At 36.0% G+C, this 18,723-nt stretch overlaps 2 protein-coding genes across 15 annotated transcripts in view; one reads left to right on the top strand and one right to left on the bottom strand.

Annotated features, from left to right (window-relative positions):
- The first annotated feature begins 13,329 nt into the window (after positions 1-13,329).
- On the top strand, positions 13,330-15,668 carry myog (myogenin). The gene is made up of 3 exons (XM_055183422.2): positions 13,330-14,223; positions 14,841-14,946; positions 15,077-15,668. The coding sequence occupies exons 1-3, from the start codon at positions 13,678-13,680 to the stop codon at positions 15,190-15,192; spliced, it is 768 nt and encodes a 255-aa protein (XP_055039397.1). The 5' UTR covers positions 13,330-13,677; the 3' UTR covers positions 15,193-15,668.
- A 1,816-nt stretch (positions 15,669-17,484) lies between these two features.
- The window catches only part of ppfia4 (PTPRF interacting protein alpha 4), a 191,498-nt gene continuing 190,259 nt past the window's right edge, over positions 17,485-18,723 (bottom strand). For all 14 annotated transcript variants that reach the window (XM_055183402.2, XM_055183405.2, XM_055183416.2 and 11 more), the window contains one exon: positions 17,485-18,489. Coding sequence is in view for 4 of the 14 variants with exons in the window: in XM_055183416.2 (XP_055039391.1) it covers positions 18,440-18,489 (50 nt within the window). In the remaining 10 variants the exon portion in view is untranslated. The remainder of the gene's footprint in view (positions 18,490-18,723) is intronic.

Raw genomic sequence — 18,723 nt, 5'->3', positions numbered from 1 at the left:
CCCTGTACCTTCATCTTTTTACACATTATATAATTTCTCCACATCCGCATCTCGTTACCATGGTAACATCACTCTAACTAGGCTTCCCACTAGACCATTTCAAAAGATGTAAACAACACTGGTCCAGAAACACTTCCTGTTTTAGTTTGTGACTGTTTTTTTATTTTTTTATTTCACATATATCATTATCTTTAAGATGTTTGTTTTACTTTTTGCTTCAGTTCTGTGTATTTTATCCCAACGTTTATCTAATGTTAAAGAACTGAAACAGGAAGTGCTTCTGGACCAGTGTTGTTTACATCTTTTGAAATGGTCTTTAAGAAACTCAACGTAGTAGTGGAAAAATTCTGAATGACAACAGACTTGTCTTTTAATGTTTGTTTTTAAGATGATAAAAGTCGACAATTTTACAAAATTTTGGGAGCAAAGATCTCAATGAAGTTCTGTACCAAAGCTCAAAGAAAAAAAAGCAATAGACACCATCACAGAAATTCTATTGGTTTTATTGGGAATTTTATTGGTTCTAATGGAATATGGCCCAAAACACAGTGTATTGGTCTTTGTTGGTCTCTAATGGTATGTATTGGTTCTATGTTCTAATGTAATATGGCCCAAAACACACTACAGTGTAGTGGTTTTAATGGTAAAAGCTAATGGTTCCTATTGGTATTTTAATGGAAACCATTAGAATTTTCTGTAATGGTTTTATTGTTTTTTTCAGCAGGGTAGGTTGTCTCAGTGTTTTTAGGTAGAGCTCAACTCTCTATGCAGAACATTTAGCACTTGCTTTATTGTAAACCTAAGCATTACTTAAGATAACCGTGGCGTTCGTCCACTTCTGCTAGCCTAGGTATGCACTTGCTGTTTTGCAAAAACAGGATGTCTGCTAGAAAGAGAAAAACATTGTTACTTTACCTTTGTAACAGAGTTTGACGGTAACAGATTGAACCGTGAATAATTTTAAGCTATAGCCTATAAAAAACTTTTCACAGAAAATAAGATTTGTTATAATTTATAACACCTTGTGGTTCATGACAACGGGTACCAAGTTTTTTTAAATAATTAAAAATATAACCATTTGAAAAAATAGAAAAAAAATAATTTCATGTAAGAAAAAAAAACTTTCTGTACAATTGCACACCTTTATGCACACAAACAAAGATAAATGTTCTATCTCTGTCTGTGTGTGTGTGTGTGTGTGCGTGTGTGTGTGTGTGCGCGCGCGTGTGTGTGTGTGCATGTGTGCGCGCGTGTGTGTGTGTGTGCTTGTGTGCATGCGTATGTGCTTGTGTGCATGCGTGTGTGTGTGCAGCTGAGAGAAGGTTTACAGTGCTGGGCAATGGATAGTGAAGAATAAGTCATTGTTTGACAGGGCCAGCTGTCAGCTCTACTCTTCCTCACGACAGGCCTTGCCTGGCCACCTGCCTGCTATTCTCCAACTATGGTCACAAATTCTTTCTTCAGACCACCTCAGATTAGTGACAAAAATGACTATAACTAATTGTCTTTATGTATTTAATTGCTCTAATATAATACTCAAAAAAAGCATGCCAATATGGATCACCCTTTTGGATGCATATCACACAGATACTCTTACTATGAGAGACAATCACAAGTTACTTATCAATATTATACCCGCCCACCAATTACAATAGTGTTAAATAAGCTAAATATGTGGTTAATACACAAATGTAGTAAAAGGTACAGTGTAGTAGAGGGTCACTGTAAGGTTGCTTTTGACCATGTGTTGCATCAGCACAGAAAAAAAGGCTCAACACTTTGTGGGTAATTTTATCACACTGATCTAAACAAGACTGGAAAAAGCAGTTTAGAATCCAAGCAGTGACGCATCCGATGCCTCATTAATGCCTCAAACATATCACCACAACAAATACCTACCTATCATTCGTATGACCCACAATAACACACGACAAAATAACACCTAAACACACCTTTATGCTTCAAACACAGAGACTGAAGATTATGTGTGTTTTGGAATCTTGATATGAACCTGTCTTTGTTCATCAAACCATTAAAGTCAAAGACATGCGTGTCACTTTCCTCCATTTGCATTCCAGTTGGGCAAAAGTCACAGAGATGTTTACACTACATTCTGTTTATGTCTCTCCTAGTAAGAGTATCTGCATGATGGACATTCTCACCCTGTCTTCGGTGTTGTCTAACTATTTGGTCTCTCCAGAAACCGAAGCGCTAAATTTGTGCTCCTGATGACACAGGAGAAGGTCATCGGAGCCCAGGGTCGGATATAAACACTGAGGGACGAGCAGAAAAGCTTGTAGGCCGTATTTTTACTCTGTCTGTAAAGCCAGGGAGGGAGCTCAACTTTCCTTAACGTCCCTATTGGAATCCAGACAATGGCTGACGAACAAAATTAGGACCATTGCTGGCATAGTTTCCGGCAAAAACATTTGAAAGCAGTCCCAACCTAGCCCAACATTTTAAGTGGTTATCTAAGCGATCACAGATGTTTAAATTCAAAAGTGATTGGATTCAGTGCATTCATCCATGGTATGATCAGCGTTAACTGCTGGGAATGATAAATATCCTATGGAAGCTGGAATGACAAATTGGTATTTTGATTCTAAATTCCACAGACTAATTTTAGGTGCATCTACTGGAGAGAAACAAAGTATTTAAAGGATGCTATTCCTAGATCCATTCTTGAATATTCATGGTATTGAGGCAATGTAGGCCTGCAGGGGTGAAAATCAAATGGAATTCAACAAGTCATTCGCAGAACACACGCCCAGTTATGCCAAAAAGCAAAGATTTCCAAAAATGAAAACCTTAACGAAACTCTAAATCTGATCAGCAGCATTTATGGGAATCGATGAGGTCACAAATGAATCACTTCCTACAAGAATAGGCTTACACAATACTTAGGCTCATTTTAGGATAATGCAGAATATTATGGGGTTTAATGGGTTTGTCAGCTGTTCTGTGATGTTGTTAAGAGGTGTTTCCACGTGGACCCTCGCTATGATGGTACTCTTAGAAAGTGATGTATCATTAACAGCTTGTCTGGTCTATTTAAATGACCCATGAGAGGTCGCAGTCACATTGCCACAGTTTGAGAAGGTGATTAATAGTGTGCTATGCATTTTAAACTGTTGTACAATGCTAATTGAAGACTTGTTTGAAAAATAGCGTATGTTATGAAACGCAGAGGACTTAGGGATCAATATTTTTGTGATTCCTAAGAATGTGGCTTTGTAAATGAAGTCCAAAAACGTCATAACTTATATATTTAATGCCACTTCCCCTCTGACAGCTTTATCTAGAAAACATGATATGTCTCATAACATACACCAGCTTCTGTTTTAAACTGGAATGGCCTCTCTCTTCGTAAAATCCATCGTAACTTTTCTTCCGCCGTACGGTGTGGCCAACAAGTTTGTGGTCTCTCGGAGAGTGGCATTTACTAACAGTGAGTAGCGTGCCTGTGAGGGGTGAGGCGGTCATGCTGCACAGAGGACCGGGGTCATTCCTGTGACTTAATATGACACCACTTGCACTAAGACATCGACAGCTGCACATGCACATGCTTTCCATTCTGTTTGTTGTAGAGGATTATAACCTGATAAAAGGGCCCAGAGACTGTAGTATTGTAAGGCCATTGCCACTACTGTTTCTTGCTAACTTAAAAGCCTTCACAGAGGGCTCTACATGCAGATTCAACACGAACCCATGTACTGTACCTGAGGTCATGCTGAAGAATTCAAGGATATAAAGGGCCATATTTTTGTTCAAATGATGTACACACAGAGACAATAATAAACATTCCTGTATGACCATACAGTACTGTGCAGAAGTCTTAGACCACCACCTGCTTTGTTGTAGCAAAGTTTTAATGACCATCCATATTCATTTATTTTTTGCTCTTTTATTAAGAGATAAACAGAAAATGCAGGAATGTAAAAAAGTTTTACAAATTCTTTAGGCAAAAGTCAGTATTCAGCATGACCTCCGTTGGCACTAAGCACATCGTAAACTTTTTGGTGAGACTGAAGTCAACAGATTATAATTATGATGAGAATAAGCATCAAAGTTTAATTTTAACCTCATTGGTCACTCACAATAGTGACTGTAAAGATGGTTTACATTTATTAAGCTCTAAAAGTGTTATTAAATGTTGTTTTAGTCAATTTCCTGCAAATATGGAAACAATAAAGGGTCTCAATTATGTAGCATACAATGTATCATGGATAGTGCAAATTGTCATAAGAAAAGTTTACTTTCTTATGTTAACATAAAGATATGAAGATAAAGATTTTTTGTAAACATTATCTTGTATTAAGCTAATATATGAATTTACAATTATTCAGTTTTTTTAATGTGGTAATGGAATGAGTAAAAATGTTGATGGCAACAATAGTGACCACTAGTCAATATTGTTCAATGGTGATTGAACAAAAGTTTAAATGTCACTTACATTATTGGTGTTTTAATACTGTTTACTCATTTCCCGCCAGCCATTTTTTGAAAAGTTGCCTGCCAACATTTTTTGTGATTTTCCCAAAAGTTTCACAAAATGCTTTTCAAGAAAATTGTATTCTATATAAACATACAAATATATCAAATGAAAGAACAGACCCTCTGCTTTCTAATAAACATACAAACAAAAAGGGGGGGAAAAAAAGTTTCATCCTATCTATATTTTTTTCTTTGCTCATAAACTCTTAAATATAGTTTATTTTTTATAATTTTGTTTTAGCAAAAAGCTGAAATAATTGCATTTTTGTGAAGGAATTTTGTTAGGGATCACATTCAGAATGATTATCAAAACATACACAGAATTTAAAATTAGTAAATAACGTTTTAGCTACATTTGTTTTCATAAATTGGACATGTAGATAATCGCGGTATTGCAGATTAACATAAAAATTCTTTAGAAACACTTTTTTTTATACAAATGTTTTCTCTAATTGACGAGATAACTTGTCAATGGCGGGGAACGAGTTAATAATGACTGCATCAATATAAATATGTTATGAAATAATTTTGCAATACATTAATAGTATTTTTTGTCTATAATCTCATTCATTGCACTCATTCAGTATTATCTAATATCCCTATTATTGTGTTGTATAAGTTTCTGGGTATATTAGTAACACTCCAATGTGATAAAAGTTTAAAAAGTTTAAAGGGCTGCTAACATAGGTGTTTTCAGCAATATTAAAATAGTCTTTGGTATCCCCAGAATGTGTCTTTGAAGGTTCAGCTCAAAATACACAACAACAGATCTTAAATTATACGATGTTGAACATGGCCATTTGGGCTGCAATGAAACACGCCTGTTTTGTGTCTCTTTAAATGCAAAGAAAGCTTCTGTTCCCCTCCCCATATGCAAAGTAGGGTGCTTACACATGTGCTTTGGACTACATCAAAACCAGTAGCGGCTGGTGACTTCTTTTTTTGAAGCGTACGATGCAAAGTTCGTCACAACATGTATGTAGCTTGTGTGTGGTTCGTCATTTCAAAATATGTGTTCTGCGCTTTGAGAGATCGTCTGTGCATCACGTGTCATGCCAAAATAAGTGCCTGCTGCCTTGAACTTGAACAGAGACGCTCGCGTTTGCCAGATACTCACATAATCTCATGCATAATCAGAGTTTACTGTTATAGAAGTGTCTTGCGTGCATTTAGGGAATGTGAGCGTCTCTTTTATCATAAACGGTTTTGGCGCGTGTGCAGCAGGCACTTATTTTGACAAAACACGTGATGCACACAGGATCTCTCCACACGCAGGACACATATTTTGGAAAAGGGAACCACACACGTGACAATCCGAACACTTATTCTGAATTAGCGCATCCTCGAAAGAGCAGTCACGAGCCGCCACTGATCAAAACATGTGTCTCTGGCAGAAGGTTGAACTACGCGCTCATAAGGCGGAGTCTGTGAGCGGTAATGGTCGGGATGTAATCAATGTGACATCACATTGATAGGGGATCCCCAACAGCCTGTTTTGTGTGACTGTTGCGATTTAAATGAGATTACAGAAAGAAGAATAGATGGATTTGTGTAATAACAAGATGTTTCTGCACACACACTGGCGACTCATTTTCTGCTAGAAACACGTTTAAAAGTGCATTTTTTAGGTTGGGGGGCTTTAAAATGTGCCAATAACTGGTCTTAGATATAAGAATTTTGAGAATTGCAGAAACTATTAACTATTAATAGTTTAGTAAATGCACAGTAAATATGAACAATTATTGGCATTAACTAACATGAACAAAGATCAATAAACAGTGAAAAACTATATTGCTCATTGTTAGTTCATTAATGCATTTACTATGTTTACTAATACAACCTTACTGTAAAGTTTTACCATTAATTCTGTATCACGTTATCCCACCGGTAACAATTGTGACTGACATTAAAGCTAAATTTTTCACACACTCTTTCATAATAAAAAATCTATAATTATGTTGGATATTTGTATTTCTTGGAAAAATTTGGGATTAAATGGGTTAACCCATTAATTTTACTTTCATTTCACTCTTTGACATGGCTTTACTCAGTAAATATTAAAGATTTCAATGTTATGTTTTCAAAGAATGATCTTGGATTATTTTATGTAGAAAACAGTAGCCTAAATCATCACAGGCCAGGTCACAATTGTAATAAAAGTCCCTCTTGCCTTTAAACATTTATTATTTTTGACAATTCATAATTGTAAGATACATTGAACTGATATTATTATTAACCATAACAAAGGCAATTCTAACACTGTGCACTCTCAGAAAATTTTTACAAAAGTTGTCACTGAGATGGTACCTTTTAAAAACGTCCTATTATGCACCATTTTGGTCACTGGATTTCACAAAGTAAGATGTGATCCTGGATGAACATTTTTTGTTGGTCCTGGATCAACGTTTAAATTTAAAGACATCCCAACTTACCCTTTACTCAAACCCTCAAATTAGTGTGAAATAATAGTTTGGGAATAAAATTTTAAAAGCCCCTACCCCAATCCAAATTCTAAATCTAACACCCTAATCCTGCAATCGGATTGGTTAATGAAAATGTTGATCCAGGACCAACAAGATGTTTATCCAGGATAACATCCTACTCGGTGAAATCACATTCACCGTACCATTTTGGTACAGATTTTGGTACCATTTTGGTCTCTTTGAGGTAGCAGTATGTACCTTTTAGGTTCAAAAATGTACTTTTTGAAAAGGTACTACCCCAGTGACAAGTTTTGTAACTTCCTCTACCTTTTCTGAGTGTGTAGTACAGTTACACATTAAATATGTGGCACAGTAAACAATACAGCAGTCAAAAATAAGGCATAAATGTTCCAAAAGCTGTTCATGTGGAAGTTAATGTACAATTAGATTCAATTGTTATTTTTACTATGAGGTTTCTTACACTAATTTCTTTATTGTTGAAAACATACACACTAAAAGTTAAGAGACTCATTAACATTACAGTCAGACTAATGAGACACATTTATTTATTATAGGCAGAAAGTTGCAGGCAGACAGACAAACAGACACTTGCCAGTTTCTAGTGTCTCAACTGGCACCTATATGATGAGGTGCTTAGCAGTCATAACAGAGGTGCTTTGAAAACAGAGAGTCTCCTGACAAATCTTGAACCTGTTGCTGGGCCAGCTCAGCTCTCCGGCAAACATCCAAACATCTGCTCCAGTCACTATACTCCCTCTTCTGAAAGCAATAATGGCCATAATATCTTTCTAGGGCTTCAGAGCCAAATATGAATGAAGAGTGAACATTCCATGGCTAATGCAGCCACGTTCTGGGCATTTCTTCATAAGAAGCCAATACACCCCTCCCTCCCTCCTTTCTGCCAGCTGTCCTGCAATGTGCTCCTGCTTGTCAGTGAGGAGAAGTGGCGTACTGTTCCAGTGACAGGGAAACACTGTGTTGTCTTACACCTAAGACCCACTCGGACAGACTGAGATCATCTTTCGGCTTGAGCATCCACTCAATCCCCATGATAAAGCCGTGTATCTGGAACGCACGCTGGAAGACACTTCAGCTTGAAAAGGGCTTGTCGTGACTGAGTGAAGTCATTTTATACAAATGATCGATTTCATAATGATTGTTACCAGGTAGCCTTCATCTTCTGAACTATAAATGCAATGCCAATAAATATGAAATGTATGTACTTGGAAATAGATGTGTTTGGTCCTGCAAGAGATGCATTTATTATGCTGGCCTGTTGTCAGGGTGGTTGTCTGGGTGTTGCTAAGGTGTGCACTCTTAAAAATAAAGGTGCTTAAAAGGTTCTTCATAGGGAACATTTTAGTTCCTCAAAGAACCATTCAGACAAAGGTTCTTTAAAGAACCATTTCTTTCATAAATTTTTATAATCTGAAGAACCTTTTTTAAACAGAAACATGTGAATAAGTAGCATTTTCGGTCACACAACTTCCATTGACATCCATATATAACTTTTTCCTCTGATTTCTAATATTAAAAATATCATAGCTTGCCCAATCCTCAATGGGTTTTTGAAAATGTTGTCATTAAACCTACAATGTGGAAGACGATTTGAGGTACGCTTTAAAAAATGCTGGCTTATTTTTATTTAAGACAGCGTTGGGTCAAAAATGTATGTACCCAACCCATGGGTTGTTGTTATTTAACCTATGCACGGTTGTTTCAACTTATTGTGTCAAATATAAATGTTGTCTGGGTTAATTCAACCCAACGGCTGGGTTCGACTCCTTTTGACCCAACACTGGGTTGGAAATAACAGCTTTTTTAGTGTATAATTAATGTCTGTAGGACAAAATAACATTGCAGTTTAACACACCCATAACCTTCATTGTGAGTAATAACAATACAATCTAAAAAATATTGGGTTATTTGCAACCCAGCATTGATTCAAAAAGGGACGAGCTTAGCCATTGGGTTAAATTAACCAAGAAAATATTTATATTTGACCCAACAATGCGTTAAAACAACTTAAGATTTTGGGTTATTACAACCCAAGCACTGAAGAAATTACTTTTTTAGGATTCTTGTCTTGTTTTTTAGTACAAATATCTAAAAATAAAATTTAGATGTATTTTCTATGAGCAAAATTACCTAAAAAAACAAGTCTAGTTTTTAGACAAAAAACATACAATTAAAGTGAATTTGTGTTTAAAACAAGTAAATAAATCTGCCAGTTGGGTAAGAAAAAAACGTCAAATTAATTCAAGAAAAATTCAAGAAAAAACTGCTTACTCCATTGGCAGATTTTTTTCTTGTTTTAAGCACAAATTTACTTAAATTGTAAATCTTTAGAATTATTTACTTTTTGCTCATCAAGAACATGCATCTTAATTTAAAAATTGTATGATATTTGTGCTGAAAACAAGACAAAAATACTAAGGAAAAAAGTCATTTTTTTGCAGTGAGGGGCTGTGCTCGCCCTTTTTGATCCAGTGCTGGGCTGAAAATAACCCAGCATTCTTTAGGAAATTAAAAAATTTCCAGCATTAACCTAGAAAATTTCCATATTTGACCTAAACCTGGGTTGAAACAACCCAGCATTTTGGGTTTAAACAACCCAGCATAGGTTAATTTATACCCAGCAATTGGGGTTTGTCCATCTTTGACACAACATGGGTTGAAACCACCCAGCAATTTTTGTTTTAAAACCAGGTTTTCTTAGACAAACTGGCATGGTACACAATTCTTATTCAGGCAATATACAGACCATCTTTCGAGCAAGTTATCTGTTATTTCTTTGGCAACCTGACCTCTTTTCCAAAACGCTGATAAAGTAGTTTCCTCTTTAGAGAGTGTTTCTGGGTTGCGTGTGTGTTGGTTTGCATGGACCTGTTCCCCTGTTTCTGCTGACAGTAGGCCTAAGGAAGGTCTGGGGTGAGTGACTTCAACACACAGCTCCCCTGCAGCCACAGAGGCTCCATTGTATTCCCTCAACCATCAGTGATCATCCATCACATTTTAACCTGACAGCCAACTGCACAGCCTCCTAATCCTGCCAAGGATGGAGGCTTGAGTTACCATGACGAGAGCACCGTGGGGCTTCTCATTTCGGAACCCGTGCCGGACAAGGGCAGGAGGCACCTTGTCCTGAAGGTCCGAAGCAGGTCTCCATTCCTACATTTGCTAGTTGTTGAAAAACCAATCTCAAGTGGTCATGGTGTTTGAGGGATACAGCCATCAATACCATCACATCACAGAAGTGTTGAGCATATTGTCACCCGAGGGAAATATCACGGTGAAAAACCCCCTTCACCATGTACAACATGGACCTCAAATAGCTGCGGTGGTGTCAGTGACCGTAAATAAGCTAGTGGATTCATTATGGCACATAGCGGAAGCTCTTCTGAATTAGCATGTGAGCTGAGTCCAGACACGTCCATTAGGAATTTTCAGTCTCCGGAAAGCCTAACTGACCGTTTGAGGTCAGGGACAACAAAACTGAACCAAGGTCAGATGTTACAGGTGAATGTATGAGCAGCATCTGCGACATGAGATATGCTATTAAGATTAATGTATGGAAAAGAACTGCAAGTTATGAGATATTTCGAGAAAGATTAAGCATATGATTCAGAAAAGACCACAAACAGAGTTTTCCAGAAACAGGTATTGTGGTAGTACATGGCAAGCACATCAAATAGTAGAGGCATCACAAAGAAACATTTTGTTTATTGTATTGCTATTAAATATTTTTTTAAAGAACACTAACTTAACAGCAAAAAATTACTTTCTTGCGTAGTATTTTTGTCTTGTTTATAGACCGTTTCATCGGGCGCACGTGCGGTGACGCGATAAGCATCTGGTCCGAACTCTACTTCCGGTTTCTGTTTGTTTAATGGACTAGTTGCTGAAACGGAACTCTTAAACAAATACCTCGTCGAAAATACCAAATGTTTTGGGTTCCTATCTACGTTGTTTATTTTGCTTGTTATATAAATAAACTACTTTAAAAGGACTTTGTTGTTACTTATTCTTCGCAGACTTTACCGAAAGTTACGTGATGACCACGAAAGCCGCGTGTTTATGTTGTTACTGCTGAAACCGTCTATAGTACAAGTATCAAAAATGTCTTAAATCAATATGTATTTTCTTGATCGGCAAAATGACCTAAGAAAATTTTTTAGTTTTTAGATCAAATTAAGTGATTTTGTGCTTAAAACAAGCAAAAAAAGACATTGAAAAATTTTTTTCACCCCATTGGATGGTATTTTTGCTTGTTATAAAGGGATAGTTCACTTTAAAATGAAAAATCTGTCATCATTTACTCATCCTCATGTTGTTCGAAACCTGTATGAATTTCCTTTTTTTTTTTTTTTTTGATGAACACAAAAAAAGATATTTTGAGAAATGTTTGTAAACACACAGCAGATAGTGACCATTGACTTACATAGTAGGAATAATAAAATATGATGGAATTTAATGGGTTTACTGTGTGCTTACCATCATTTATCACAATATGGAAGTCAATGAAGACAGAACTATCCCTGTAAGCACAAATTAACTTCAATTTTATTAATATTTTTTGTCTAAAAACTAGATTTATTTTCTTAGGTCGTTTTGCTCATCAAGAAAATGCATTTTAATTTAAGAATGTTTTGATATTTGTACTGAAAACAAGACAAAAATACTAAGTAAGATTTTTTTTTTTTTGCAGTGTTTTGGACATCATGGTATTTTGAATATGAAAAATTATTTTCAACCCAGTGCTGCCTTAAAAAGGGCCAAACCTAACCCTTTGGATTGTAATTTAACCTTTGCTGGCATCTTCCAGCCCAAAAAATTGGGTTGTTTAAACCCATTGTTGGATGAAATATAAACATTTCTTTGTTAATTTAACCCAGCAAGTCGGGTGTCTCCCGTTTTGACCCAACACTGGGTTAAAAATAACCCATTTGTTTGTGTCTATTACTCTCAAGTACCTTCAAAGAACCATGTAAAAGCCATACAAATAATACTTACTAATAGATAATACTTACTAAAAGGACCAAATAATTTTGTAAATATACCACACTGCAAAAAATGACTTTCAAGATAAATTTTACTTAGTATTTTTGTCTTGTTTTAAGTAAAAATATCTAAAAATTCTTAAATTAAGATGCTTTTTCTTGATGAGCAAAATGACCCAAGAAAATAATACTTTTAAGTCCAAAAATATCAAATTTAAGTGATTTTGTGCATAAAACAAGCAAAAAAAATCTGCCAATGGGGTAAGCAAAAAAAATCTTGTACATTTTTCTTAAACACTAAATTCAAAAAAAATTCAAGAAAAAATTGCTTCCAGGTTAAATAATTGCATTTGTTTTATGCACATTTATGCATATTTTTGGTCTAAAAACTAGACTTTTTTCTTGGGTCGTTTTGCTCATCAAGAGAAAGCATCTTAATTTAAGAATTTTTTGATATTTCTACTGAAAACAAGACAAAAATACGAAGCATTTATTTTCTTGAAAATATTTTTTTGCATTGCATGGTACTACAATAAAAAATACTTTCTTACTTAGTATTTTTGTCTTGTTTTTAGTAGAAATATCAAAATATTCTTAAATTAAGATGCTTTTTCTTGATGAGCAAATGACCTAAGACTAAATAAGTCTAGTTTTTAGACAAAAATATAAAATTTAAGTGAATTTGTTCTTAAAACAAGCAAACATATCTGCCAATGGGGTGAGACAAAAACATCTTGAACAAATCTTGAAATCTTAAACATAATTCAAGCTAAATTGTCTCACCCCATTGACAGATATTTTTGCTTGTTTTAAGCACAAATTCACTTAAATTGTATATTTTTTGTCTAAAAACTAGACTTATTTTCTTAGGTCATTCTGCACATCAAGAAAATACATATTGTGTTTTTTTTAGAAATTTCTACTGAAAACAAGACAAAAATACTAAGTAAGAAAGTCATTTTATTTATTTTTTGCAGTGTAGCATAATAATTTGGATTTCTGCCATGGTATGTATCACTTTAGTTTGGCATACCACAAAAATACCAAGGTACTGGTACCTCAAAGGTAAATATCTGTACCAAAATGGTATATATTAGAACCACCATAACATTGACAACGTTTGTACCTTTTTTCTGAGAGTGCAAATCCGATAAAATCACTGTATCATGGTACAGCGTAAATGTTTCTAATTCATCTGATAAGAAAGAGCTGCTTAAACACTTTTAATGATGAAAGCCAACAATCAAATCACATTAATAAGACAAAGTTAGTTTGCTTTAGACATGAAGGCCATACTGTCTGACAACAAGTGTTTTGATCGGCCAATTAAGGAGCCATAGTGGATATTTCATATCTGCCCGAGTCTGTTTGATTTCCATGGCACACGTATCATATTCCTTGACTTTCAACAGCGGCCTGACGCCGTTCTCGAAGCAAACCGGTCCCAAATCCCCAGAAGATTGGGGAATGAAAAGAGATGTAAAGTTTAGATGTGTGGCAACAGCTAAACGCGGAGTCAGGTTTCTCAGAGCCCCGGCTATATTTAACCTACTGATCTAACACCAGGCAGAGAGTTTAAATGGCACCACGGCAGTTGGTGCGAAGCAGTTGTCGTCCACAGATCTTCTTCGGCACGAGCTCAGCTCAGGGGAAGGGATTTGCACACATACACCCACACGAGGACCGTAAAGGACCTATAGCGCATCCAGAGCAGAGAGAACCAAGCTAGCGGACACTGTATGAAAAACATGGAGCTTTTTGAGACCAACCCCTACTTTTTCGCAGACCAGCGCTTTTACGAAAGCAGCGATAACTTTTTCCCCTCCAGGCTGTCCGGAGGTTTCGACCAAGCTGGATATCAGGACAGAAGCTCTATGATGGGGCTGTGTGGCGACGGGAGGTTGCTGTCAGCTGGGGTCGGCTTGGAGGACAAACCATCTCCAACTCCCAGTTTGGGTCTCTCCATGTCGCCGCATCAGGAGCAACAGCACTGCCCGGGTCAGTGCCTGCCATGGGCCTGCAAGGTGTGCAAGCGCAAAACAGTGACGATGGATCGTCGAAAAGCCGCCACTATGAGGGAGAAGAGGAGGTTGAAGAAGGTGAACGAGGCTTTTGAGGCTCTCAAGAGAAGCACGCTATTGAATCCCAATCAAAGGCTGCCTAAGGTGGAGATCCTGCGCAGTGCCATCCAGTACATCGAGAGACTTCAGGCTCTGGTTAGCTCTCTCAACCAGCAGGAACACGAACAGGGAAACCTGCATTACAGAGCCACAGCTCCACAACGGGTGAGTGAAGTTTGGGAGATCATGAGGCAGGTGCCCAGCGGGCTTGTTGGTGAAATGAGCGGTGGCTGAACAACAGATACATTGATGTATTTCATAGTCCGGTTCTTTTCAGGAGTTGATCTGTCAAATGCATTGGGAATGTTTTTTACACTTTTTCATTATCATTAAAAATTGAAAAATTGACATTTTGTTTCTGGGCAAAAAATAATCATATAATATAAATAAATAAATTAAATATAAATAACTAAATAAACTGTGCTTTGGAGGACATTTCATAAATCGTTATTTAAAATTAGAAAACAATGACAAAAAGTTTTGAGATTGTTCAGATACCTCAAATGTCGGATATATTGACAAAGATTAGTTATGCATATTTAAACTACTGCTAATTTGTGTATGTTTCCACATTTTTGTTACAACTATACAATCATATAACAAATGTCATTCCACATTTTTAAAGACCCTTTAATCACATATAAAGTACACTTTAAAGGCAGATTAGATGCATTGCATCTTCTTTTGACTTGTTGTGGTTCTGACTTGTTGGGGGTCCAGTAGGGTAGATTGGGTGGGGTAACTGGTAAAGTGACTGACAGTAGTGTATGTGTTTGTAACAGGTGTCCTCCAGCAGCGAGCAGGGCTCTGGCAGCACCTGCTGTAGCAGTCCAGAGTGGAGCAGTGCGTCAGAACTCTGCGCTCCAGCATACAGCTCTGCGCATGACGGTAAGACCATCACATCTATACTGAACATACTAACAAATTAAGTACAAACAATAAATCTTACAGAAACTTTAAATTATTGAATGTAAAATTTTTATGGTTCACTGACAATACACTTGTTTTATTTTTCCAGATCTCTTGAACGACGACGCAGAACAGACCAACCTAAGGTCCCTGACATCTATTGTGGACAGCATTACAGGAACAGAGACCACTGCAGTCCCCTATTCAGTGGACATTAGCAAATAAACGAGGTGTTTAGAGCACCTATCCATCGCACTATCCATCTATTACACCCCAAGGTGAATGAAGAACCACTTTAAAGTCATAAAACCTTGGGGTGTATGTTTTCCAGACAAAATGATGAGGTCCATATGATAATATTTCCAAGTGCTTCAATCTCTGATGGAATGAGAATTTCAGAGGAAACTTAAGAGATGCAAGCAGATTCATATTTTCGTATTTCCTGATTCCTTTATTTTTTCATTTTATTTGTGTGTGCTGTATGCTTACCAAGAGACATCCATTTGTGGGTCCAATGCATTAACTCCGTGGTTTTGACCAATTTATGCTTAATTTAAACTATAGTTCTGAATGCCAATTGTGTAAATATGTTCCTATTTTCTACAGAGTGGTTTTCTTATTTTATTTTCTATTTTTATTGTGTGTGTTATAATAATTTATTTGGACTTTTATAATAAAGATTGTTGTGTATTTGTAAATATTTGCATTAAATCATCGTCTTTGGCTTAAAATAACTAAACAGGAAAAAAAACAACCAACAAAAAGTTTAACAGAAAAGTAAACAAGCACTAAAATACAGTCCATAAACTGATTTATAATACATAAGGTACATATTTATTTTATATATTCATATAGGATAATTTATTTTTGACAGCTTTTTACATTTAAAGTGAAAAAACAAAACTCAACAGGGTGATTCTCGCAAAATTAGACTTATGAGGTGTCATGAAACATTTTAATTAAAAAATAGAGGCTATCAAAATAAGAAGCATACTGTTACAAACATCTCTATTTTGCACATGATTTCAAATGACATCATAAAAAAACAATTTTGTTGTTTTTTTCACATTTAAGAGGAAAATTGTCATTACCGCAACGTGTCCATGACTGGATTTGGGCTCTTTGACATGGAAATATTTATAATAAAAAAATCTAAAAAAGAAAAAGCTTCAATGCATGTTATACTATAAACATTAACAGTAAAGAAACATGTGGTATTTGGTGATCATTGGTAAATGTAGAGATAATAATAAGTAATATAAATGTGTCCAAGAAAATTTTTCTCATCCTCCGCAACAATTTTCAATCATTGTTTAAGCCTTAAAGGAACTAACATTTTTAAAAAAAATTGTTGGAGGGACATAATTGACTGTGACACTCAAGATGGCTACCAGGTAAGCAGTTGTTATTTTTTCTCTCCAGATAAAAGTTGAAATTTTGTTTGTTATAGTACCTAGACAACTTTTTGGTTCTCATTACCGAAACATGAGTTTGTAAATGCATATATTTAATGTAATATCATGTTGCGGTAATGATAATTTATGATAATGATAATCTAAACATTTTTAATAATTCTATAAGAATTTTTTAAAAATCCTTTAAAAATAATGGTTATAGTAAGTTCAGACCTTAATCTTATATGTGCAAAAACAATAAAAAATTGGCTTCAAGGGCTTTTTAAAAATTCTGATGCTTGACACCTTCTAATTCTGGATTTTGTGAGAATCACCCAACAGTATCTGAGAAGTATTAAACAAAATTTCACATTAAAAAAGAAAAAAAAGAGGATTCTCACTAAATACCGTAGACTTAAACCACACGCTTTATGTGGAATTTGAAGAAGCTACTCTATACAGAATTATATACATAAATCTCCTATTTACAATAACATTAAACCTTACATGCACACAAAAGAGGGTGAGGGTGACAGAAAGAAAGAGACCTGCACCTGTTTACAGTTTAATACCGTTAAGAGCAACTATGTAGCGTAAAAATCACAGGAGAACACTGCAAAGAGGCTTCAGTTATTCCACTTAAACGTCACTGTCGCATCAGGGAAACTTCATTATTATTGTACTATCGCTTGGTCCTCATAAAGGTTTAGCAAGCCACTAAAGATGCCACTAAAAAATTTTGTAGAAAGACAACGAAATTGGCTGTGAGACGCTAGGCACAATTGGCAGATAGAGGCTTAAAAAAAGAGCAGCATACCACAGGATTTCAAGTTTAAGTGTATGGTATATTTCTTTAGATCTGTGGTAATGACGGTTTAGAGAGAGATAGAGAGAGAGAGAGAAAGAAAGAGAGAGAGAGAGAGAACATAAATGCTACAGTGATTGTCAGTTTAGTGGCATGCATGCTCCACTAGACGCCCTAATGCCAATAGTGATCTGCACAGCACAAACAAAAGGTCACCAGTCGCACAAAAATAACCATCATCTATTTCCATTCGCTGGATAAAATTATTTAAAGGATAATTACTTGGCCACATTTGTGTATAAAAGAAAAAACAGTCACTTATAATAATACTTTTTTTTAATATAGAGCACTTTTTAAAGTAAGAACAATGATTTGTCAGCATTGTATAACACTTAAAATACACATACATACATTAACACATACAGTACAGTAGCTGCCACAATTGCACGATACATCATATGATTTATACAGAAAATATTGTCTGGGAAATGCCCGACAGTCTGACGTACGCTCATAATTTGGTTGCTTTGTTCGAAGCAAGGCTGATCGAGAATAACTGGCTCTCATGACGATCATGTGTTCAAGAAAAAGAAAATTCATGTCGTAGATCTTCAAGTCTATTGCTTTCCTTGACCATTTTTTAGCATCTTGGTGTCATTGGCAATTTTTAAAAAGTGAACCCTATGTTGTGGATCAGCACTGTTAATGTGAACACAGACACACCGCTCTCCAGTCACCACCACTGGTGTACCAAACACCGACTACACGTTTACAGTAACACTGTTCTAGCAGATACTGTAGAGCTGTCTAAATGACAGAAAACTTCAAAAATTCATATAATAATGATATATTCATCTCCATATACAAGTCTGATATATTTTTCATAAAAAACATAATAGCATAATTTTCTCTTTTAATATATACAGAGACGTTGATTAATATTTTGCATAACCAAAGGGGGAAGCCTTGTACAGTAAAATGCCACACCCAAAGGAACAGACTAGCACTGACAGACTACAGGGCCAAGTACACCAGTTAAGTACGACCACCACGAAGACTATATAACTGGGATTACTGGGAAACGACCGATATGACAAGATATCTCGTTTACGGGTGCTATGCGTTCGATGCCCTCCAGATCGGAATCTCTCTGCTCCCCCCTCTATTGCACGGTGTCCAAGAAAGCTCCGGTGTGTCATTCAGGAAAGGGGAGGGGGCGGAGGCGATCCCACCCTCCCTCGTCCCTTCAAGATGTCCCCAGAAATTTGGCATGTCATTCTCGAAAGGCCGCAAGCACGTGTCCATACAGGTAGTGGGAATGCACTGAGAGGAAAATGAGACAATACAAGAAGGCTTTTAGGAAGTATATATATTATTATTATGACATTTTAATATTTCACAATCCCACAAACTAAATATCTGCTAAAATTATGAACAGAGAAAATGTATTTTTAAAGTTTAAAGTGATAAATGCTAAAAAAAATGTAGCCCTCCATTCACAGCAAATTGTGAATTACTTTGGGCCAGAAATCAGTACTGTAAGTTAGACCCCAAAAT

The sequence above is a fragment of the Misgurnus anguillicaudatus genome, chromosome 14 (assembly GCF_027580225.2).
Source record: "Misgurnus anguillicaudatus chromosome 14, ASM2758022v2, whole genome shotgun sequence".
Lineage (NCBI taxonomy): Eukaryota > Metazoa > Chordata > Actinopteri > Cypriniformes > Cobitidae > Misgurnus > Misgurnus anguillicaudatus.
The sequence above is the reverse complement of the archived record's forward strand: the minus strand, read 5'-3'. Positions and strand labels throughout refer to the sequence as shown.

Excerpts from the sequence above, each read along its gene's own strand:
- myog (XM_055183422.2), top strand. The coding sequence starts at position 13,678 with ATGAAAAACATGGAGCTTTTTGAGACCAACCCCTACTTTTTCGCAGAC. Across the intron at positions 14,224-14,840 it reads GAGCCACAGCTCCACAACGG|GTGTCCTCCAGCAGCGAGCA; the intron begins GTGAGTGAAGTT and ends TGTTTGTAACAG. Across the intron at positions 14,947-15,076 it reads ATACAGCTCTGCGCATGACG|ATCTCTTGAACGACGACGCA; the intron begins GTAAGACCATCA and ends TTATTTTTCCAG.